Source organism: Phodopus roborovskii, unplaced genomic scaffold, assembly GCF_943737965.1.
Source record: "Phodopus roborovskii unplaced genomic scaffold, PHOROB, whole genome shotgun sequence".
Lineage (NCBI taxonomy): Eukaryota > Metazoa > Chordata > Mammalia > Rodentia > Cricetidae > Phodopus > Phodopus roborovskii.
In genome coordinates, this window is record NW_026126571.1 from 6928001 (window position 1) to 6953139 (window position 25139).

The following is a 25139-nucleotide window of genomic DNA, read 5'->3' on the forward strand; positions in this document are numbered from 1 at the left end:
CTTTTTGTTGTGTCATTGCTTTAGCTAGAACTTCAAATAAAATATTGAAGAGATATGGAGAGAGAGGCAGCCTTGTCTTGTTCCCGATTTTAGAGGAATCGCCTTAAGCTTCTCTCCATTCAGTTTAATGTTAGCTGTTGGTTTACTGTATATAGCTTTTATTATGTCTAGGTATGTTCCTGTTATCCCTGATCTCTCCAAGACCTATATCATGAAAGGGTGTTGACTTTTGTCCAAGGCTTTCTAAGCATTTACTGAGATGATCATGTGGTTTTTCTTTTTCAGTTTGTTTATATGGTGGATCACATTGATAGATTTTCATATGTTGAACCATACCTGCAACCCATGGATGAAACCTACTTGGTCATGGTGGATTTTTTCTCTGCTGTGTTCTTGGATTCTATTTGCCATTATTATTTTTTTTTTGAGTAATTTTGCATCAGTGTTCATGAGAGATATTGGTCTGTAGTTTTCTTAATTGTGTCTTTGTGTGGCTTGGGTACCAGGGTAATTGTGGCCTTGTAAAAAGTTTAGTAATGAACCTTCTACTTCTAATATGTGGAAAAATTTGAGGAGTATTGGTATTAGCTCTTCTTTGAATTTCTGGTAGAATTTTGCACTGATCTTCCCTCGTAGCACTGCTTTCAAGGTGTCCCATAAGTTCAGGTATGTTGTGTCCTTATTCTCATTGTATTCTAAGAAGTCTTTAATTTCTTTATTTCTTCTTTGACCCAGGTATGGTGTAATTGGGCATTGTTCAGTTTCCATGAGTTTGTAGGGTTTCTGCAATTTTTGTTATTGAATTCCAACTTTAAAGCATGGTGGTTGATAAGATACAGGGAACTATTCCAATTTTTTGGATCTGTTGAGGTTTGTTATATGGTCTAGCATGTGATCGATTTTAGAGAAGGTTCCATGTGGAGCAGAGAAGAAGGTATATTCTTTTGTGTTTGGATGTAATGTTCTATAGATACCTGTTAAACTCAATTGAGACATAACTTCTGTTAGCTCCTTTGTTTCTTTGTTCAGTTTCTGACTAGTGGTGCTGTCTTACTGTGAGAGTGAGGTGTTGAAGTGTCCCACTATAAGTGTGTAAGGTTTTATGTGAGATTTGAGTTTTAGTAGTCTTTCTTTTACAAATGTGGGTGCCTTTGTATTTGGGGCATAGATGTTCAGAATTGAGACTGTGCTGATGGATTTCTCCATCCTTCATCCATGACCGTCCTCATCTCTTTTGATTGATTTTGGTTTGAAGTCTAACTTGTTAGATATAAGGGTAGCTACACTTGCTTGCTTCTTGGGTGCATTTGATTGGAAGATCTTTTCCCAACCCTTTGCCTTGAGGTTATGTCTGTCTTTGAAGCTTAGATGTGATGGGAGATGACATTCTGTATATATGTTTTTCTTATTGGTTAATGAATAATGCATTGTTGGCCAATAGGAAAGCAAGATAGGTGGGACTAGGAGACAAGGAGGATTCCGGAAGGAGTAGGGAGGAGATTCAAGATGGAGTATGGAGAGAGAACGCCAGCCCCTCTCTCTGGTAAGATAAGACCATGTGGAAATAACTTAGATTAATAGAAATGGGTTAATAATTAAGATAGAGATACCCAATAAGAAACATTAGGACAAGCCAATAGCTTTATATCTAATAGCCTCTCTGTGTGTTATTTGGGGCAGGCACAGCATTGGGTCCAGGCAGGTGGGAAAAACATACTCAACACATAATGGCACCCACTTCTGACACCAGATACCGTGGTTTAATAAGGATCAGGATAAACAAATAGGCTGAATAGATGTTTATTCAGGGATAAATAACTTACAACATAAATAGATGAATACCAGCAGGTTCCTCTGGTTGCTCTCCTATCCACATCCTGCCATCAAGAGACCTAGTTCCTCAGGTCACTTCTGCCCCTGGCTCTACCCCCAATGGGCATGGTCAATGCCACAGAAGCAGACAAAGTGAGTATCTCACTACATAGATGTGTTTCTTGTATGCATTAGAAGGATAGATTCTGTCTTCATATCCATTCCCTTAGCTTGTGTCTTTTTATAGGTGTTAAGACCATTAATGTTGAGGGAAAGTAAGGGACATTAATTGTTAATTCTTGTTTGTTTTAGATTTGTTGTTGGCAGTGGTATTGTGAATATATTTGCCGTGTTTTATCCATTGGGTTCTGGTGAACTGGGATTATCTATTGCCTATGTCTCTGTGAGCATAGTTAACTTCCTTGGGTTGGAGTTTACTTTCCAGAACTTTCTGTACAGCTGGATTTGTAGATGCCTTTTATGAAAATCTGGCTTTGTCATTAAATATCTTGTTTTCTCTGTCAATAGTGATTGAGAGTTTTGCTGGGTTCAGTAGTCTGGGCTGGCATCTGTGGGCTCTTGTATTTGTAGAACATCTATCCAGGACCTTCCAGCCTTGAGAGTGTCCATGGAGAATTCAGGTGTAATTTATAGTTCTGCCTTTATATGTTACCTGGCCTCTTTCCTTCCTTGTTCTTAGTATTCTTTCTTTATTCTCTGTGTTAGTTTTTTTGATTATTATTGTGGTGAGGGTCCTTTTGTGGGGGCAGTCTATTTGGTGTTTGGTATGCTTGTACTTTCATAGGCATGTCAGATTGGGAAAGTTTTCTTCAATGATTTTGTTGAATATGTTTCCTGCACCTTTGAGCTAGGCTTCTTCTCCTTCTTCTATGCCTATTATTCTTAGGTTTGGCCTTTTCACGGTGTCCCACATTTCCTGGATGTTTTGTGTTAAGGATTTGTTGGATTTATAATTTTCTTTGGTCCATGAATCTATTTTCTCTAGTTTATCTTCAGCGCCTGAGCTTCTCTCTTTGATCTCTTGTAGTCTATTGGTTATGCTTGCATCTGTAGTTCCTCATCATTTGCCCAATTTTTCTATTTCCAGCATTCGCTCAGTTTGTGTTTTCTTAGTTGTCTCTATTTCAGTTTTCAAGTCTTGAACTGTTTGAGTTGTTTCCTTCAACTATTTGATGATTTTCCTTGGCTTTCCTTACTTTCTTAAGAGATTTGTTCATTTCTTGCGTTTTTTTGCTTGGTCTTTTCCTCTATTTCTCCCATTTTTTTTTTTGTTTTTTTTTTCCTTCCATTTCTTTAAGAGATTTTTCTCAATTAGTCCTTGAGGGCCTATATCATTTTGTTGGTGCAGAGTCCCTATATTCTGGTGGTATCATGCTTTATTTCTCGGTGTTTTCTTCTATTGCCATCTTCTCATCGCTTCTTTCAGTGGGTACAGGTGGAGTCTCTCTCTCTATGCTACTTTTCTGGTGGGTGTAGGTGGGTCAGGAGTTCAATGTCTGTAGCTCTGGGTGGTCCAAGCTCTCTAGCAGGTCTCTCCTCAGGTAGGGGCCCAGGGATGGGGGTCAAAGATCAGGCTCCAGCAGAAGCCTGGCAATGGGGGTCAAAAATCAGGCAGGTCTAGTGTGCTCAGAGCAGATTCACAAAGTTCCCCAAAGGTAGAAGGATTGTTGGCCAGAGCCGTGGGGCAGTGGGTTCAGTAGGGCACAGGCGGGTTCTGGGTGGAGGAGTTTGTGGGTCAGAGTACTAGGAGTCTTCTTGCTGGGGACAAGATATAGGGGAACAAGTTTTGGGGCTAACCCAGGGAGTTCCCAGGGCAGGATGTGTGGGGGATTTGACCTAAACTGGTCCCAGACTCACTTCCAGCTGAGGCCCGGCTATGTGGGTCAAAATCAGGCAGGTGGTGACTCAGGGTGTTCCCACAGGGATAGGCGGATCTCTGGCAGAGGCCCAGAGATGGTGATCCTCCCTAGAGGTTTTTAAAGATGAGAGGTCCTCTTGACATTCCTTCTCTCCAGGATGAAAGGAAGCATAAGTAGTAAGAGGTTAAAGGTAGGATATAAAGGTATCAGCCTGGTGGTAATGATTAGGTATAGAGTTCTTGAGTGAAACAATTAGTGCAATTAACTTTTTCCAGTCTACATGCTGTCATAATTTTTAAACCACCAAAGAAAGTACTCCAGATTAACCAAGAAACTTAAAACATTCAAAAAGTGTACTGGAAATTCCTGAATATAAGCAGCATGTATCTGTAGAACTTGTAAAGGACTTTGACCTATACAATACTATTTGAATACTTTAATATTTATGAACCATATACATTTTCTGGAAATCAGTCCTTAGTACTGCTTATTTCTGGAAGGAAAGCACCCATCTGTGTAGTCTCTGCTTTCAGTTCCTGCTCAGCAGATTTTTATCCTTGTCCTGCCACGGTGGCTCTTGAGATCAAGGAGAACAGTGACTTTACAAAACCTAAAGGTGATGTGCTGACAGCACCGTAGCAGGGAAACGGCTGCTGCTTCCCTAGCCCCAGAACATATGCTCTAGCAGGTAATGGAAATAAGGGCCCAGGTCAGAATATTGTACCAAAAGTGTGAAATGAATACAGTAGCAAAACAAAGAAACACAACCCACAGGTTAGGACTGCAGACTGCAAGACCTGCTGAGATATTAGTGCTGGGGAGATTGAGGAAAGAAGGAGAAGCAACTAAATTGTAAACACGTTTGAGGATGTTTTTTAATGAAGTGTTTCTAGACAGGTGTGAGCTATTGAGTGCAGGTGCCTTTGGAGGCCAAGACAAAGCATCGGCTCACCTGAAGTTGGGATTAACAGTTGGTTGTGCGCTGCCTGTACAAGAGGAGACCATGCTCTTACCCACTGATGCGTCAACACATCCCCTCTAAATATATTTCTGAAACCTGAAAGATACAATTTCATAAGATGCATGAGTAGAGTGAGAGTTCAAGGTAATTATAACCGCATACTAGAGCAGAAGATGACAGCCACAGCAAACAAGTGGCCCCGGAACGTAAATGTGATGAGACAGGATGAGTCTAGACTATGCTGGCATTGAAACAGAATGGGATATTGAAGTTGGACGCTGATGTTCAAAAATACAACAAGAAAGATGCACTATGAAGTGAAAGAAATGCCAACTAGAAGAGGCACCTTCTATGGAAATGTGAGACCTTGCAGTAACTCCTTGGATAACTAGATATGGAGTAATGAAAATGAAATCAACAAATTTATTCCTGGAGAATAGGAAGAGTCAGAAAGCTGAATATTTGAAAAGCAATTGGTTAAGACAAACCACAATGTTATTTTCAAACTGCAGTAGTATGTTTTAGGAGACACTATAATGACAGAGATAGAAGCAACTAATTTGTAAAGGACAAACCTCTCTCTCTCTCTCTCTCTCTCTCTCTCTCTCTCTCTCGCACACACACACACACACACACACACACACACACACAGAAGTTTGGAGCATTTTTCTGACTGCTCCATTTTTTTGGTTAATGGTGTGGTAAAGAGGAATAGCACTCAACTCCTGGATCCTCAACAAGGGAAAGTAGAGTGGATCTTCTGTGACATGTTCTCCCTTCCCTAGTGTCTGAAAGGCGTAATGGCTTGTGTCTTACTTAACCATGAGAGCTGACTTAGTTTGAATGTCAGGTGTCAGGTTGGAGGTAAAAATCAAACAAGCAAGTGATGGGAGATGTCATTCTGTATATGTTTCTCATACTGGTTAATAATAAAGCACTGTTGGCCAATAGGAAAGGAAGATAGGAGAGACAAGGAGGAAATAGGAAGTAGGAAGGAAGGAGTCAAGATGGAGAGTCTGGAGAAAGCAGTATGCCGCCGGCTCCCCAGTAAGAAAAATACATAGATCAGCAGAAATGGGTTAATAATTAAGGCACAGCTAGCCGATAAGAAACAAGTAACAGGGCTAACAGCATTGTATCAAATACAGAGTCTCTGTGTGTTATTTGGGGCTGGCGCAGAGCAGGACAAGACCAGGCGGCGGCAGGCGGAAAAACCCAAACTCGTTACAAGCAAGCAAGCAAACGAACAAAAAACAGCACACACTCTGGGAAACCCAAGGCCTGCATGGTTTTGGAGGTAAGAGATTATGAGAATATCACAGAACACCTAAGACATGGGTAAAGTGGGTGAGTTTCTACAGAATATAGAGGATTTAAGAGCAGTTGCATAAACAAGAGACTTGAGGGGAACAAATACAAAGGCTTGGAATCATGTTAGGAAAGAAATAGCCTGGCTACTGTGTTTCTTGTACAATAAATAGAATCTGCAGAATTCAAAGTAGCTACTCTTTCAAATGTTCAAATATTTGACACTCGGGTCTACCAAAAATAATTCAGAGTAAAAAACTATAGAAATGTATTCAAAAGAGGATTATCAAAGAGAACAGGAAAATCAATCTTAATGGCAGACAAAATGGAATAACTGGATCAATTAAACAAAACACATGTATGCTGAAAATAAGTTACAGAAAGAAATGGCACAAAGAATAAGCAGGAGTTCATGGACTCCAGTCTGACAGCTGAGAAACCAGCATAGGACTGACCCAGACCCCATGAGCGTGGGTGTTAGTTAGGAGGACTGGGCGGGCTATGGGGACTCTGGTAATGGATCAGTATTTATCCCTAGTGTACAAATGGACTTTGGGAGCCCATTCCACATAGAGGGATATTCCCTCAGCTTAGACACATGAGGGAGAGCCTAGGCCCTGCTCCAAATGACATGACAGACTTTGAAGATGCTCCATGGAAAGCATCACCCTCCCTGGGGAGCAGAAAGGGATGGGATAGGATTCGGTGGGGGGGGGGCAGGGGAGGAGAGGAGGGTGCAAGAACGGGAATTGGCATATAAAACAAGCTTGTTTCAAATTTAAATAAAAATGTATTTAAAAAGAAGAAATGCTTGTACAAGCATTAAAAAAATAAATATTGTTGAGATGTTAATACTACCCAATAATTTATAGGGCAGGAAAACATTCACAACAATAAACCAAACCAAAACAAAACAAAACAAAAAAACTCCATTTCCTGGCAGGCTTTCTTTAAAAAGAACTGGAAAAAAAATGTTTCTTAAGCTTTTAAATGAGTTTCCATTTATTTATTTGTTTGTATATTTGTTTAGCACACACATGCATGTGTGCAAGTGTGCATCTGTGTGTGCACGTGTGTGCTAGAGCACAGGTGGATGATAGAAGTCAATTTGCAGAAATTAGTTCTCTCTTCCCATTATGTGTATCCAAGAGTTTGAACACAGGTTTTTCACTTGGTAACAAGGGCCTTCATTTAATAAACCATATTTCTAGCCCCCTAAACTTCATATGTTGTGCCTACAGGTTTCTTCAAACTCCAAGGAAGTGACTCCTGACTGCAAAAACAAAAGGTTTTTATTGCTGAGAACCCAACCAGCTGGGACCTCACTCTATCCTAAGAGTAAGGCACCTGCTTACAATTGTGAAGCGTTTTTAAAGGGAAAAGGGAGGCTTGAGACTGCTTTCAGCCCATAAGGTTTTCAAGGTTGCAGAAACTTCATGGAGTACAAAGTTTTTACCAGGCAAGATTGTTTAGTGCACCTTGCAGGTTAGGGGTTTTTCTTTCTCTAGTGTTGGATACCCGCACTGGAGAGACCCCCATTCAAAACCCAGGATGCAGTGATCAACCCACAAACCACAGAAATCGGCACTGGATGCAAAACAGCAAGAGGCTTTATTCAGGTTCCAGGAGGCTGAGGCTCAACTCGTACCTCACAAAGGAGGAAGTGAGGAGAGCCCCTAGCCCAATTTTACATGAGCTTATTAAGGCCAAAAAAAAAAAAAAAAAAAAAACAACCCAGCAATAGTAAGCTGGTCTGGGAAAACCCAGCAATCGTAAGCGGGTCTGGGTTAGAGACTTTATGCACTAGCAAGCTCCTGATTGGGTGGGCCCAGGTGGCTGGTTGTTGGTAGAGCTCATGTTCCCTATATGGCCCCTGCATCTGTGTTTCTGGGAAATGTTTTGCAAGCCCATCCCTGGGGGGGGGGTCCTTCCTGGTAAGGTCAGAAATGCATATCCTCAGGCTACTCTGGGACCCAGGGCAACTGAAAATTTTCCATCTTAACATTCCCTCCTTTTCTTTTTGTCAAGTTCTAACCACTGAACTTTTGCTTCTTCATGCTAAGGGATTGATATTGTTGCCTAAGTATAAGCACCTGAACGGTACTAACCTGTCCTCTTAAGGGTCCCAGGGACAGGATTAGCAGTAGGCTTATTATTGCTCCTAATAATGGTAGTGAATAGGGTAAGACTCCATTCCAGGCACTCCACAGGGGGTTGATATAAAGTTCTTAGTGTCTTTTTTCTAGCTCTTCCTGATGTTTACATATCCCATGGCTCACTATCCCTGACTTGGTGGTGTAGGAACAGCACCTCTCCTGTAGAGCTACACGTATTCTTCCCTTGCCAGCTGTTAATAAATGGAGCCCTCTTTGGTTCCAAGCGAGTCTACCTGGTCTTGTAGGTCTTGGATAGATTGATAAACCATTTTTACATCATTGATTAATTGTGAGAGTTTAGCATGAGAATCTACAGCTACCCCAAGGCTGGCAGAACATGTGGCTACCGCCCCTGTGATTCCAAGGCCTATTAAGAGAGGTATGAACTGTAGGGCTCTTTTGTGTTGGGGAGTTAAGGAGTCAGAACTGGTCCCCAGGTGTAATTGCTATCTCAGGCAACTGTAAAGCAGGTGTGCATAGACCAGTCCAGTTTACAGGGAGGTAAGGGTAGGCCATATTACTTCTGCATAGAAAATCTCTCCATCCCCTGAGACATCCATTAGAGGAGACATTGATAATTTGACTGCAGTTGGTAAAGGAGACAATACCCATGTCTACATCATAATAATTGTTTTGGTAGCCCTTAAAGTAGCAAATTGAACTTTTGAAACTAGTAGGCTGTACTTTAAAAGGTTTTATAAGAGGAAATGGATCAATATTTAGCCCTAGTATATGAATGGACTTTGGGTGCCCATTCGACATAGAGGGATACTCTCTCAACCTAGACACAGGGGAGAATGACTAGGCCCTGCTCCAAGTGATATCATAGACTTTGAAGATTCCCCATGGAAGGCCTCACCCTCCCTGGGGAGCAGGAAGGGGATGAGATGGGGGTTGGTGGGGGAATGGGAGGATGGGAAGGTGTGGGAACTGGGATTGACATGTAAAACAATCTTGTTTCAAATTTAAATAAAAAATATTATACAAAAAAATGTACAGTTGTTTTCAGTCATGGTGGTGGTCTCTGACATATTTAAGAATAGGGCTTCTAGGGGCCAATTGACCCCCAAGGCCAGGAACAGTCAACCATCATCTGCCATCATGGGGTTGGTGACATGTGTGGCCTGAAGAATCTCATAAGTTAGGGGGTCTAAATCAATCCTCTTGGACTTGGGTAGCAAGAAGGGGTGGTAGTGGAATTTAGGCAGTAAGCTATCAATTTGTGTCTGTACCCCTTTTTGGACCTCAATATCTCTTACCCCATCTGTAGGCCCCCATCAGATATGTGTATTGGGGCCTTCTGTGGCCAGCAGGAGGGCTTACCCACTGGGGCTAGGCAACTGGCTTGGGCGTATTTGTATCTTGAGCCTACTACTCATCCATCAGATGGTTTTCCAATCTCCCCCAAAAGTACCCACATATATTGTAACAGTTATTGCCACAAAGTATCGCCTCCCCTTTGCTGTACATTCATGAAAAGACCCATAACATCTAGAATTCATCTGGTTTACAAATGTGCAGTCCATGGGGACACTCTCCATCAGCTCCCACAAGGGGCTTAGGTTTTTTTTTTTTTTTTTTATCACATTGCCACTGCGGTCTAGTTCTCCTATGACAAGCCTGTATTGGATCAAGTGAGCAGTCTTTTCTCCTCAGTCAACAGAATAAGTGTTCTGAGGCATGGCAAGGCCTGGGATCTCCCCCCCCACCCATAGGCACAGGGATGAGAAGAATTCAAGCTTAATTGTGGAGGGTTCAAATCCCCCATGAACATTAGGTTGCGAATCTTCATGTTGATCTGGGTTTCAATGGTGAGCTTGAGATGGTTCCTGGAGGTCTGGACTCGCCAATGAGGAGAAGTCGGTGGGGCTGGTTTTACATGAGAGGTGTGAACCCAGGCTCTGATACCCTCTACTTTAACTGCAGTCGGGGTGGGGAGCAGGACCAGGTAGGGGCCTTTCCAGTGAGGTTCGAGAGTCTGAACCCTATGCCTCCTTAGTATATGGAGTCTCCGACCTGGAACTGGTGAGGCACTTGTAGGTCTCCAGGCTTATAGGAGGCTACCAGTTGCATCCACACCCCCTTCTGTATGGTCTCAAGAGCTTTTAACCTGCAACTGAATTATAGTCCCAGTTGGGCCGGTCAAGGGGAAATCCAGCACTTATGACATTGGGAGTTGAGAGGGGGTCCCATCTGCCCCGGGCATGTTTTTATGAGCCTCAAGGAGAATCCTTTCCCTCTCTTCAGTATTGAAGAGTGTCTGGAGGAGCTGTTGGCAATCATCCCTAGTGGGCTGATGAGAGAACATCAAGGCCTATTAGCCTCTGCGGGTCCTCAGAAAAAGGAAGGTGATTAGTTTTCCAATTGTATAAATCTGCAGAGGAAAAGGGCCAGTACTGGAGGGGTTGGAGAGGTGCCTGGCCATTGGGCCTGAGGGGAGCCCGTAGGCCCACAATGGCAAGGCCCATGAGACTTCAGGGGTGGTCCCTAGTCTGCTGCATGTCCCCTGTGCTGGCCCTGGGGCTGGTCCAGGGTCCTGTTGGCTTGAAGGGGCAGAGGGTCTCATCTCCCCTTGGGCCTCTGCCAGGATCGGTTGTGTAGTCAAGGTTGCCAGATATGGAGCGGGAGGATCCAGGAGGAGGAGGTCCTCCTGGATGGGAGGGTAAATCTTTTTTGGAGGGGCTAGTTGGGAAGGCCTCTCCAATTGACCGGGAGTCTGGACCGCCAGAACTCGGGAGCCTGGCTGGCCATGGGACTGATGAACCCATGGCTTAACCCAGGGGGACAGATTCCGGGGGTTCCTGCCAAACTGCGATGTAGGGTTCTTGGTCCAGGTGTTCTCCTGGGCTGGCTTGAAAAACAATGCCCTTAACGGCAAGAATAATGGTCAGGTCAAATATCCCCTCAGATGGCCATCCTACATTGAAGGCAGGCCACTCTGAGGTGCAAAAAAATTGCCAAGGCCTCTTTTGGACCTCAACCGACAGGTTGTGGGCCCTGTGTTTAGTTTCATCTATCCGTTGGAAAGTCAGATATAAACAGAGAGACAAGAACATGAAAGCAACACTCAACAGACCAAAGCGGCCATGCTTGTGGCTTGTGGCTCCACAAAACTGAGCACGTTTCAGACGGTGGTGTGATCGGATGAGCGGAGTACTCTTCAGAGGAGACCACCAAGCCTCCTTGGCTCCCAGTTCCTCCCTGGGCTTCTCCCAGGGCAGCAACCTCTAGGCACATTTATCCACCACAGCAGGATTGTTCTCACGAACGGTCTGGAGGCTGCAAACCGAAAGTGAAACAGAATCAGACCACATCAACAGATAGAGAAGACAGAGTAGGCGCCTTTCTTACCACCAAGGTCAATTTGGCGAGTAGGGGGTGACCGCTGGATCCCAGAATAAGCCCCCAAATGTTGGATTCCCACACTGGGGAGACCATTCACTCGAAACCCAGGATGCAGCAATTGACGCACAAACAAGGGAAATGGGCACTTGATGCAATAGCAAGAGGCTTTATCTGGGTTCCAACCAGCTGGGGCTCAACTGGTACCTCACAAAGGAGGAGAACCCGGAGCCCAATTTTACATGAGTTATAAAGGCTAAACAACTGCAAGTGGGGGGCGGGTCTGGGGTTAGGGACTTTCTTCACTAGCAAGCTCCTGATTGGGTGGGCCCAGGTGGCCTGATCATGGCCGGTTGTTGGGAGGGCTCATGTTCCTAATCTGGCACTTGCATCTGTGTTTCTGGGAAAAGTTTTGGAAGGCCATCCAGGGGTCCTTCCTGGTAAGGTCAGAAATGCATATCCACAGGCTTCTCTGGGACCCAGGGCAACTGAAAATTTTCCATCTTAACACTAGGACCAGCGGGCTCAGTGGCCTTGTCGTTAAGCTAATGGGGGGCATGGAGAATGTACTCTCCAATCAGGGAGTTATCTATATCTATTGGCAGAAACACTTGTTCTTTCCAGTGTTCCCTTCTTGCCACGAGTCCTGTATCTTTTAGTTACTAATTTTCCCTCAAACGTAGACTCTCATCACACCACACGCTAAATAGTCCACTTATAGGAGGCATCAAGAACACCAAACAGGATCAGAAAAGAATCTCCCTCCATTATATTCTTGTCAACACATTAAATGTAGTGCCTGTGCTACAATCTGTTCCACTAATCATGCAAAGACCTAGAGATTGAAATTAGAGACAAGACAGCAGGTCATTCATTCAACTGGAATGCTGGAATGCCGAATACTGTTTATTGAAGGAAAGGAGTTGGCTTGTATACTGACTACAGCACAGTGGAAAATAACAGGATAAAGAGCACACGTTTTCATGCTTAGCTCCTGCCCAGCAGATGCGTGTCAGCAAAACAGGAAGAGTGCCAATAGCAACTCTGGGGGACAAGCTGTTCTAGTCAAGAGCTTTAGGCTTGCTCAAGGTGGGTCCAGGCAGGGCCCTACAATTAAGTACAGAGAACAAATACTGCATATGGAAAACTGTCAGAGAAAAACAGTATGGCACACACACATATACATTTCTTAGCAGAAACTTTTGAAAGTCAAGAGGGCTTGGTATATTTCACTGTAAGTTCTGAAAGACAGTGAAAGACCTGCTGAGCATGGACCCTCATGCTCCGACTCAGGAAAGGTGACACCCCAAATTACTCATGAGAAGTGGTCTTGATGCAAACTGCCTGAGAACTTTTAATTCCAAATGCACTGGGATTCACAGTCATACCACGCAGAGGACTGAGGACCCTGAGTACAGAATCGAGACAGCTTTTTATAGGGTTACAACACAGCCGGAGCATCATCAACCAATCATCTCATACCATCCAGAGCCGGTGTGGTGCAGGCCAATCAATTTAAACCATCCAAGCCTGTGCCTTGTAGACCGATCAGTTTCCTATAGCCCTGGGTGTCTGCATTTGTGCAGGCTCCTAGTGAAAGACTCCAAGAGTTCGGAGTCTATCAGGGGGAAGCCCTTGCCCCAAGAGATGAGACCAAACCATTGGATGCAAGTGCGAGAGGCTGTTTATTGCTCACACAAGTACCTGTGGATGCTTCAGTCTTTCGGGAGACTAAGGAGTGTGCGTGTTTAAAGCATATGCAGTTTATATAGGGTTGGGGTGGCAAGAAGCAGACTTATAGAAGCAGAAGCATGGTTACAGGGATTTCATTGGTCCATTAATTCAGGCAATTGGGGTCTGCCAAGGACAGAGATGTTTGGCAAAAAGAATTCAGCTATGTCTACCTCAGCATGAAAGATGCCCACTATGCTTATTGCCTTTTTGAGCTGCTCTTGCCAATTTGCCAAGGTCAAGTTATGGGAAAAGTAGAGGACGGAACCAGGTGCTGCTCTCATCCGACGCCAACTAGATATCTGTGGTCTGCAGCTTGGACCAAAGCAAGGTCAGCAGGTATCTGGATGCTGAGAGAGTCATAACTGACTTCTTTGCATTCTTTGTGCCCAACCCGAATAACCAACTGTCCTTGGTTAACTACAATCGCTACATTTAGATGAAACAATGAAGTCCCTGTAACCATGCTTCTGCTTCTGGAAGCCTGCTTCTTGCCACCCCAACCCTATATAAACTGCATATGATTTAACCACACACGCTCCTTAGTCTCCCGAAAGACTGAAGCATCCACAGGTACCTGTGTGTAAACATTAAACAGCCTCTTGCACTGGCATGCAGTGGTCTGGTCTCATCTCTTGGGGCAGGGGCCTTCCTCTGACAGGCTCCGAACTCTTGGGGTCTTTCAAGCACTCTGGTGGTCTTGATAAAATGTTCCCAGGACCTTCAGTTCCCAGATATTGTCCTGCTGTCCTTGCTTTGGTCCAAGCTGCAGACCATAGATATCTGGTTGGCATCAGATGAGAGGAACATCTGGTTCCTTTCTGTACTTTCCCAGAACTTGACCTTGGCAAGTTGGCAGGAGCAGCTCAAACTTTTTTAAAACAGGCAATATGCATGGTGGGGGTCTTTCATTTCCCCCCTTTTCTATAAAATGAATAAAACCCTTTATTTATTGCTGTTCAATTTCTAATGGTTTTAGTCTCTGATATTGTTGGGTCAAAACCAAAGCTTGAATTACTGACAAGCGTTCTTTATGAACTGTACTAGTCTATTCAGAATGCAGGGACCGAGGGTGAGAATCAAAAGGAATATAATATGATATCCATAATAGTGGATATCAGGGTTGTGAACCAAGGGGAGTGATTAAAAAGCTTTTCAAACCATCCTCGTTGGGCCTCAAATTCTTTCTGTCTCTTTTCCAACCGATCCCGTAGTTTGTCTGTCTAGGGTCTCAGTCACAACTCCTGTTTTGTCCACATAAAAACAACATTGCTCTTTGAGGGCGGCACATATGCCCCCTTCCTTTAAAAATAAGAGATCGAGTCCCTTCGGGTTCTGGAGAACTACCTCAGATAAGGAGACTAGGGAGTCTTTAAGATCTCTAATGGATCTTTCTAATGCCTTCAGGTCTGCAGTCATAGCAGTATGAAGAGACTCATATTGGCTGACTCGACTCAAGGCTGCTGCTCCTGTGCCTATTCCTGCTGTTATTCCAGCCCCTAGAAGAAGGGCCAGGGTTATACTGACAGGCTCTCTCCTGTACCTATGTTTGTTTTCAAAGAATTCATAAACAGTTTCAGAAGTATGAAACTGGGTATAATTCAACCAGAACACAATAATCAGAAGCCTTATTCAGGATTTGTGCTGAAATGCAAGGAGTCAGTCCAGTGTTACACGCCCAGTAGGTCCCATTGGGAGCTAAGAGGTAGTAATTGCCGGGGGTAATTGGCAGTGTTTTATTACATAATTCCTGGTGGGTCTCCGGTATGGTGCCTAGGCAGAGCCCCTGCCCTGTGACTTCAGGGAGAGTTAAACTATGACTTGGGGAGTCTAAGCATTGCTGAGGGGGCTTAGTATAGTTTGAAAAATTCCCATTGATAGCTATACCTTCATAATTGGGGGGGGGGGGCTCGGAAGAAGACAAAGCCAGCAGTCTTTGGCCTTTTTTGGGATACATGGCATTGAGGGCTCTGTGGGCTCCTTTGACCAAGTTAAAGAGCCGGTCTCCTGTCCCTGGCTCTGGAGCCGCCTAGGTGGTACTGTGATCCCTAGTTGTTGGGGCTGGGGTTTTAGTGGGACTGTCTTTGGGGAGAATCACTCTTGGAGCTACAGGTTGAGGCTGGGAGGGGAGTCGCTGGTCAGGCAGGACGAGGTTTGGCCCTATGGCCCGTGGGGGTGGTTCCCGAATTTCCAAGCAGATTTTAAAAATGACCCCCTTATCTGCTCCCTGCAGGTACCATCTGAGTCCCCAAGTCCTTCCCTGTAACCAAACAGCATAGTCCTTTTTTCCCATGGATAGTGAAGTCAATTTTTAAAGGGAGACAAAGGGCCGACTCACAGGTCCAAGCCCCCCAATTGACAGGAGGGTGGCAGTCTTCCCTACCCAAAGGGGAGCTAGTGTAATTTCGGTGCACTGTTACTAGGTCCCAAGATGAGCTTGGTTTCCAATAGACACTTCCAGTGGTTTCACATCCCCATTTCTTGCAAAAATATTCCTGATATCCCCCACATCCCGACCCCCTGGGTTGATCCTGCTGAGGGCATACATAAAAGTCTGATTGGGCTAGAAACATCAGGCCCTGGGGCTCCTACAACCCAAACATGCACCCCAAAGCCTTCCATCCCTTTTTCTAGGCATATCCTTTTTAAGGGAGTCTGCACCATAAGTGGGGATGTCCCAAGTGTCCAGTCCAGCAGCCAGTTGGCAAAAATCAGGGGTGAGGCGAGGCCCCCAGGTGCCAGGTGGATAAAGGCCAGAGGTGGACCAGACGACTGTTTGGGAAAGCATTTGCCAGGTCAGATGGGGGCGGGCATGGGGAGATCCCGCTTCAGAAGCATCCAAACTTATGTACAAAAGCATGCTTGCTAATATTGGGAACGTAAAAGTCTTATCTTTAGGGGGTTTTGGGAGCGTTGAACTTTCCATGCTGGTTCAGGTGGGGTGGCCTGGCCCTGGGTCCGATGTTCTAGTTGTGCGGCCTTCACGTGGGATGCATGGATCCAGGCAACAATCCCGTCTACTTTCAAGGCGATGGGAGTTGTCAGGAGTACAGAGTATGGGCCCTTCCAGCGGGGCTCCAAGTTCTTAGTCTGATGCCTCCGAACCCAGACGGAATCGCCAATCTGGAAAGAGTGGGGTTGAGAAGGGGTCCTCTGCTCCTCCCGGGATGCGGCCGCCAGAGGTTTCCAGACCTCTTCCTGGACTATCTGTAAGGCTCGTAGATGTGCCTGCATGGAGGGGTGTTTGCAAAGTCAGAAATGTTGGCATCAAAGAATGATACAGCTGGCAGTGGACTTCCATATAGGATTTCAAAGGGAGTAAGGCCATGAGGGCCTGGAGTGTTTCTGTCCCGATAGAGGGCCAGAGGTAGGAGTTGTACCCAGTCTTTAGAGCCAGTTTCAAGCGTTAATTTGGATAAAGCCTCCTTAATGGTTCTATTCATTCTTTCTACCAGTCCTGAACTCTGGGGTCTGTAAGCACAATGCAATTTCCAGTTTATCCTCAGTAACCTGGCCACCAACTGATTTACCTGGGAGATGAAGGCAGGCCCCTTGCCTGATCCTATTACCTGTGGCATCCCATATCTGGGGAAGATTTCTTCCAAGAGTTTCTTGGTGACCATTTTTGCAGTCTCATGCTTGGTAGGAAATGCTTCCACCCATCCTGAAAAGGATCTATGAAAACTAGTAAATATTTATAACCATACATGCCAGGTTTGACTTCAGTAAAGTCTATTTCCCAATGAACACCAGGCCTATGGCCACGAAGCCAAGTCCCAGGATCCAGTTTGGTTTTCCCTTGATTGATCTGGGCACAAGCCAGAAAGCTGGCAGTTACTTGTTCCAGTAATAAATTCTGATTGGGAAGGTAATTTCCAATTTCTTGCCTATCTAGTAAAGTTTTCATCTTTTTGGCACTTAGATGAGTCAGTTTATGGAGGTGGTCTATCAATATTCTTGCCATTGTTGTAGGCAACACAGTCTTTCCTTGGTAGACCCAGCACTGCCGATTGGGGTCATAATCTGCACTTAGTTTCTGAACAATGTCCAAATCTGTTTCATCATAGTCCCAATATGGAGCCTTAGCTGTCTCCTTTTCAGTCAACATGGTTATAGTTAATAATTGGGGGCCTAAGGCTGCTTGTTTGGCTGCCTCATCAGCCAAACAATTTCCTTTTGCCTCTAGGCTTTCCCCCTTTTGATGTCCAGGGCAATGCATTATGCTCAATTTCTTGGGAAGGAACAGGGCCTTTAATAATGCCAAGATTTTATTTTTATTTTTAATTTCTTTGCCTTTGGATGTCAAAAGGCCCCTTCTCCGATAAATTTCCCCATGGACATGGGCAGTGGCAAAGGCATACTGGCTATCAGTGTACATGTTAAGCTTCTTACCTGCTGCCATCTGGAGAGCAATGAGTTCAGGGCAATGAGTTCAGCTCGCTGAGCAGAAGTACCTCTGGGGAGCGCAGTGGCCCATATGACCTTCGTGGCATCCATCACTGCAGCCCCCCTGCCCGTCTCTCACCATTAAGTAAGTAGCTGCTGCCATCCGTGGAACAGATGTAGTCCGCATCCTTCAAGGGCTGATTGGCCAGATTAGGCCGCATTCCATGCATCTCCGCAAGGATCTGCTGACAGTCATGGGATGTTGGTCCCTTTCGGCAGTGGTAACAGGGTGGCTGGGTTCAGGGCTACTACTGGCCCGAACTGGACCCTGTCTATATCCAGGAGCAGGGATTGGTAGTGAGTTAGACGGGCGTTAGATAGCTATCTATCTGGTGGCTGACGGATGAGGGACTCCACTGCATGTGGCACCAGTATGATCATTGGCTGTCCCAGAGTCAATTTAGTGTCGTCCTTGATTAGGATGGCAATTGCCGCCACCATTAGGAGACATGGGGTCTAATTTCTTAGACAAATAGGCAATGGGCCATTTCCAGGGTCCTAACTTTTGGGTTAAGACTCTTTTTGCATAGCCCTATTTTTCATCAACAAAGAGTTCAAAAGGCTTGGTGATGTCTGGCAAGCCCAGGGCCCGTGATGACAGCAGGGCCTGCTTGATAGTATCAAAAGCCTGCTGTTGTTCCTCAGTCCAGTCAGAAGGTGTGTCTTGCTTGGTTAACGGGTAAATGGGGGCCGCTATGTCTGTGAACCCTGGAATCCAGAGTCTACAGAAGCCCACAGTCCCCAAGAATTCCCTAAGCTGACATTGGTTTATGGGGATGGGTATGCAAGATATGGTTTCTTTGCGGGCAGGTGTCAACCATCCTTGCCTATCCATTAGCTTGTATCCCAAATAGGTGACTTCCTGTCTGTATATTTGAGCCTTTTTGGCAGATGCTCAGTACCCTAGGTTCCCCAGTGTTCGCAATAGGGCCCCGGTACCTGTTTTGCAGTCCTGTTCCGTGGTGGCCACAAGGAGGAGGTCATCCACGTATTGCAGCAGGATCAGAGATGGATGCCTGATCCGGAAATCTGCCAGGACCTCATCAAAGGGAGTGGGGCTATTCTTGAACCCTTGGGGTAGGCATGTCCAGGTCTGAAATGCCCAATTCTGGATCCTTCCATTCAAAAGCAAATAAAGACTGACTCAGCCTCAGGCAAAAGAAAGCATCCTTTAGGTCCAGAACAGTGTACCAGGGATGAGTAGGAGGCAGGGTGCTTAGTAGGTTATAGGGATTTGGCACCTTGGGGTGAATGTCCTCCACTTGCTGGTTGACTTCCCTAAGATCTTGGACTGGCCTGTAATCCCCGGTTCCTGGCTTTTTTTTTTTTTTTTTTTTTTTTTTTTTTTTTTTTTTTTACAGGGAGAAGTAGAGTATTCCATGGGGATCGGCAGGGGATCAAGATCCCCTGGTCTAATAGTCTCTTAATGTGGGGCTTGATTCCTTGATATGCCTCATTTGACATAGGATACTGCTTAATTGAGACAGGGATGGCTGTTGCCTTCAAGAGAATTATTAGGGGTGGCTGTTGTATGGCCAGCCCCATGGCCCCTTTTTCTGCCCATGCAAGGGGGTATTGTTTTAACCATAAGTCCATTCCTTCTTGCTGCTCAGGAGGCTTTTCAAAAAGCCTATATTCATTTTCCAATTGTAAAGTCAATATTTGAAGTGGAGCCCCTTGTGGGCCAGAGACTTTGGCTCCTGATCCTTCAAAATGGATCTGGGACTTTAATTTAGTCAGTAAATTTCGGCCCAGTAATGGATATGGGCAGTCTGGTACATGCAAAAAGTAATGTGAGATTTTTACCTGATGTGAGGTGAACTTTTCTCTCCGTGGTCCAACGGTATTGTTTTCCTCCGGTGGCTCCTTGTACCCAATCTGTTTTGGTACCCAGTGGCCCGTTCATTTCAGTGAGAACCGAATGTTGGGCTCCAGTGTCTACCAGGAAGGTGACTGGTTGCCCCCCGACTCTTAAGGTTAGCCTGGGCCCGGGGGGAGGGCTCCTGGCCCCAACCGCCCTAGTCTTCATCTAGGGCTAGAAGCTGAGTTGGTCTTCGGGGTCTGTCCCCACGCCTCTGATTTCTAGGTCTTTTAGGGCAATCTTTGACCCAATGGCCTTTTCCTTTGCAGTAGGCACATTGGTCTCGATTTACCCAGGGCCTCCTTTCCTCTCCCTTTCTTTTCTGACTTCCTGCATTATGATTATTCTGAGCTACAGTGGCCAGGATTTTGCTTAATTCTCTCCAGTTCTTACCATCCCTCTCTCTCTCTCCTCTAGCTCCTTTTTTAACTTGTCCTCTTTTTCTTCCTGCAACTTTCTAAGTCTTTCTTCTTTTTCCTCAGGGGTCTCTCTCTTATTAAAGATCTTTTCTGCTTCCTTTACGAGATCCTGCAGGCTATAATCTTGTAAATTATCTTGTCTCTGCAACTTAGTCCTAATATCTGGAGCTGACTGCCAAATGAAAGCCATAGAAACATTGCCCCTTTGTTCATTACTGTCAGGATCAAAGGGTGTATATATACGGTAGGCTTCCTTTAACTTTTCCAAAAATGCAGTCGGAGTTTCCTCTGGTCCCTGGATTATCTGTCTTACCTGAGCCAAATTTGTGGGGCCGTGTCCCGCGCCGCGGAGGCCCGCTATGAGTAACTGGCGATAAAGACGTAGGTGACCCTACCTGCAGCGGTGTTGAAGTCCCAGTCGGGGCGAGTTAAGGGAAATGCTTCCTCAATTTCATTAGGCAACTGAGTGGGCCTCCCGTCATCCCCCAAGACATTCTTCCGGGCTTCCAGGAAGACTCGTTTTTCTTCCGAGTTTAGGAGGACCTGCAAAAGCTGTTGGCAGTGATCCCAAGTGGGTTGATGGGTTATTAGAATGGATTCAATTAGGTTAGAGAGAGCTACAGGGTTCTTGGAGAAGGAGGGGTTGTTAGATTTCCAATTATAAAGGTCTGACGCCGAGAAAGGCCAGTATTGAAATTGGCCTCCTTGTCCAGCAGTTTGGCGCAGGGGAAAGGCTCGGGAGGTTCCTTCCGTGGCTGTCTCCCTTCGACCACGGAGTCTGCCAGCTACCTGGGAGTCTCTAACAGTCTCTTTTTGTCCGTTATCCAGGGTAGGAGTGGTACTGTCTGGTTTGTCCGGACCCCTTTGCCGGGCATCGCCACCACCTACAGTGCCCTGGGTAGGGGGCTGATATGGTGGGGGGTCTCCGTCTTCTGAAAGCAAATCCATAAGAACAGATTCATCGACAGGAAGAATAGGTTTGGAGTGAGGGGTTTTCACTTTCTTGAGGACAGGATATAATTGAGATTTGGCAGGTGCCTGAGAGGGAATGAGTGGTACAGAAGAAGGCAAAGGGGGAGCAGTGGGTCCCTGTGAAAGTGGGGCCGCATCCGTCTCGGGGAGAGATTGAGAAGGGGGTTTGGGGGTGACAAAGGGAGCCACCCAAGGGGGTGGGTCAGAGGCCAAATCTTCCCAGGTGACAATATAGACCACCTGGTCAGGACGGCCGTGGGGGCCCGGCGACGAAGACTCGTTCCTGCAAGATAATACCAAGGTCAAATGTTCTATCCTGGGGCCAGCCGACATTGATTGTGGGCCACTTGGAAGCACACAGGGTTTGCCATCTCTTTTTCTTCAACTGACTGGTTGTGCGCTCAGCCCTGGACTTCGCTCCAGTGATCTATGGTCAGACTCAAAGGAGTAGTTACAGATTACCCATGTCTTTTTCAAAATAAAGAAGCCAGTAGATAGACAAGACAGACAGAACACAAAGACACAGACAGCCAGCACCAAGACCTGCAGCGCGCCTTTGGCATAAAACTGAAACCAGATACTGAGTTGGAGGCACAGAGGGTATTAAGCCCCCTGGCCCCTCCAAAGCCATGGATCCCTGGGACTTGTGGGTGCCGAAAAATCGGGCACCCCAAATCCCTGGAACATCTCCCAGGGTGGCAGGGGAGAAGTCCGAGCCTGTCAGCTCCTCAAGTCTCCTACAGACATGACTAGCTGATTACCGAACAGACTGGACTAGCAGATTACCGATCTCTGAGCAACAAGTAAGACATGAGGCAACAAAGTACAGAAATTAAGCACTGGCCAGCTTACCTCCCTGTGGGTGCAGTGTCCGTCTCCGGGGAAGGGTCTCCAATCTCGGTGGGACCTCCAATGAAAGACCCCAAGAGTTTGGAATCTGTCAGGGGGAGGCCCCTGCCCCAAGAGACGAGACTAGACCACTGGATGCAAGTGCAAGAGGCTGTTTAATGTTTACAAACAGGTACCTGTGGACGCTTCAGTCTTTCGGCAGACTGAGGAGCATGTGTGGTTAAAGCATATGCAGTTTATATAGGGTTGGGGTGGCAAGAAGCAGGCTTACAGAAGCAGAAGCATGGTTACAGGGATTTCATTGGTCCATTTAATTCAGGCAATTGGGGTCTTCCAAGGACAGAGATGTTTGGCACAAAGAATTCAGCTGTGACTACCTCAGCACTCTGGTGGTCTTGATAAAATGCTCCCAGGACCTTCAGTTCCTGGATATCATCCTGCTGTCCTTGCTTTGGTCCAAGCTGCAGACCATAGATATCTGGTTGGCGTCAGATGAGAGGAACATCTGGTTCCCCTCCTGTACTTTCCCAGAACTTGACCTTGGCAAGTTGGCAGGAGCAGCTCAAACTTTTTTAAAACAGGCAATATGCATGGTGGGTGACATGTAGGGTGACAAATGGCAGTTAGGTTAGATCACTGGAGCAGGGGTTTCACAAGCAGTTTACAAAGTCAGGTAAGTGGCAAGGAGTGTGGCTTTTCGCCTATTTACTGGCTGAGGACAGCGTCTGGAATTTAAGGTATTTAGTATTTTTAAACCTTTGGCTTCCTGGGGTCATTGGAGAGTTAGGCTGTATTTTTCCATCCTTATATTCCTCACATCTTCTCTTGTTAATAGTTCTAATCTTAGAACTGGGAGGATTAAAGGGCAGCCTCCTCTTGGCTCTGAAGGTTCTGGTACTGTTGTCTCAGTACCATAATCTGGACAGCACTCACTCGTTTCCTATCAAAAGTAACAATTTTTCCAACAGTAAACAACAAGAGAGGAATAAAAATGAGCAGTTGTAAGAGGAAGTCCCTGAGTCCTATAACCTTGAGTGGAGTGGGGGTGGGTCCAGGGGAAGAGGACATATTCTGGACCGTCCGCAAAGTGGGCCTTTTCACCGAGTCTCAAGGTTTCCTGTTCAGTGACATCTAACATAGGCTGAATCTACAACTTGGAAGCGATGTGGAACTTCTAAGTCTCCTAGTATGCCTCTTGGAGTTGCTTCCACACTCACTGTCTCACCCATTCAAGCACCTTGAGCCTAGCAAACAGAGGCTGGGAGAACAGCACATCAGCACTATGTACAGAAGCAATTTCCAACAGTGGAGCCCCCCCCATAGAGCCAGTAGTAGGGCGTCAGCCCAAACAGTCCAGGGGTGTTTCTAACCCTGAAAACCACAAAGGGTAGGAGATCTATCCAATCATTAATGCCATTCTCCATAGTCAATTTAGTGAAGGTCTCTTTAATGGTTTTATTTATCCTTTCTACCTGAGCTTTGGGGTCTGTATGTACAATATAATTTAAATCAATCCCCAATGTCTTAGCCAGTCCCTGACTTACCAGGGCAACAAAAACTGGACCATTGTCTGATCTTACTACCTTAGGTATTTTAAATCTTTGGATAATTTTCTTCAGTAATTTTTTTAGCCACCACAGGTGAGGTAGCCCCTATTGTTTATAGCTAGCCCTGTGCACATGCACAGTTGCAAAGGCATACCCATTGCCCGTGTAATGTTTATAGACTTCTCTTTGGCTAGCCGCAAGGCTTGTGTAAGGGCCTTGAGCTCAGGTTTTTGTGCTAAGGTTCCTTCCGGCAGGCTGCTGGCCCAGAGTGTGCAGGTTCTGTCCACCACTGCCACTCTAGCCCTTCTTTTACCTTTAACCATGTAACTTCTCCCATCAGTGAACCAGGTCAATGCCTCCCAGGCCAGCACGATGTCTGTAAGATCTTTGTGACCCCCAGGCTGTTCAACCAACACTTGATGGCAGTCATGAGTCACTGGTTCATCAGTCTCATCAGGCAGAAGAGTGGTGGGGTTTAGGGTAGCTGGTGGAGCGAATGCTGAGAAATAGGCTTTGGTAGTGAGTCATGCGGGCATTGGTCATCCATCGGTCTGGGGGCTTCTTGACAATGCTCTCCAATGTATGGGGGGTGTATTATAGTTACTTTCTGCCCCAAAGTCAACTTGTGAGTGTCTTTTACCAGTGCAGCTATGGCCACAGTAGCTTTTAGACAGCCAGGCCATCCCCTGGCTACAGGATCAAGCTTCTTTGACAGATAAGCAATTGGTCTGTTCCATGGAGGGATTGGGATAAAACTCCCCAGGCTACCCTTTTATGCTCATCCACATAAAGGGTAAAAGGTTTAGTTGAACAGGGAGGGCTAAAGCAGGTACACTCAGCAGGGCCTTTTTAATGGCATCAATGCCTCCTGATGTTCTGGGACCCAGGAGAATTTTTTTTTTTCTTTAGTCAGCAGGTCGAGTGGAGTTGCTTATGTTATGAAACCTGGGATCCATAGCCTGCAAAACCCAGCTATCCCCAGAAATTCTCTTAGTTGCCTGGCCATGGTTGGGGCTGGTATCTGGACTCCAGTTCTCTTCTGAGCCTCTTGCAGCTATCATTGCCCGTGCTGTAGTCTGTACCCCCAGGTACTTTACCTCTCTTCGGCACATCTGGGCCTTCGGCACATCTGGGCCTTCGGCACATCTGAGGCTGGATAGCCCAGGTCAGGAAATTCCAGCAGCAGTGCTTTTGTTCCTTCCAAGCAGTCCTGTTGGGAGGCTCCCACTAGAAGTGTGTCATCCATATACTGGAGAAGGGCCACCTGGGGGTGTTGAATTCTGAAGCTGGCGAGGTCTTTATAAAGGGCCTCATTAAAGATAGTCATGGGGTTTTTGAACCCTTGAGGCAGTCAGGTCCAGGTGAGCTGCTCAGCTCTGCCCATGTCAGGGTCCTCCATCCAAAGGCAAAAAGCAGTTGGCTACGGATATAACCTCAAACAAGTGGGATACCCGGCCCACACCAAGCAAGGTCCACTGTTCTTCGGGTAGTCCATGAATACTGCTTTTGCCCTGTGGCACCCGTTACCCAAGACTTTTTGTCTTTTAATTTTTTTTTAATGGCTGTATCAGCACGGAATGCTCTGCTCTTGTATCTACCAAAAGTTTAACTGGTTACCCCTCTACTTTCAAAGTTACTCTGGGCTCGAGGAGGGGTTCTGAACCCCATCTCCCCTAATCTTCATCTTTCTCCAGGGCTAGGACCCAGATACCTTGTTTCTCTTCTTGGGGCAGTCCTTTGCCCAGTGCCCTTTCTCTTTACAATATGCACACTGGTCCTTTTCAAGCGGGGTCCTGTTGCCCAGGTTCCCTGTTTAAAATTTTTTAACTTCTCTCTCTCTACTGTTTTTCCCTTC

At 45.9% G+C, this 25139-nt stretch overlaps 1 protein-coding gene and 1 pseudogene across 1 annotated transcript; both read right to left on the reverse strand.

Moving 5' to 3' along the window:
* Positions 1–9747: 9747 nt before the first annotated feature.
* Positions 9748–19542, reverse strand: LOC127235820 (uncharacterized; annotated as a pseudogene).
* Positions 19543–20016: 474 nt separating this feature from the next.
* LOC127235821 (uncharacterized) lies at positions 20017–21221 on the reverse strand (the record flags this gene model as incomplete). Its single annotated transcript, XM_051203257.1, is given in 2 exon segments — positions 20017–20306; positions 20309–21221. Coding segments are annotated over 2 exon segments (1203 nt in total), but the record flags the coding sequence as incomplete, so codon positions are not given.
* Between the last annotated feature and the right edge of the window lie 3918 nt (positions 21222–25139).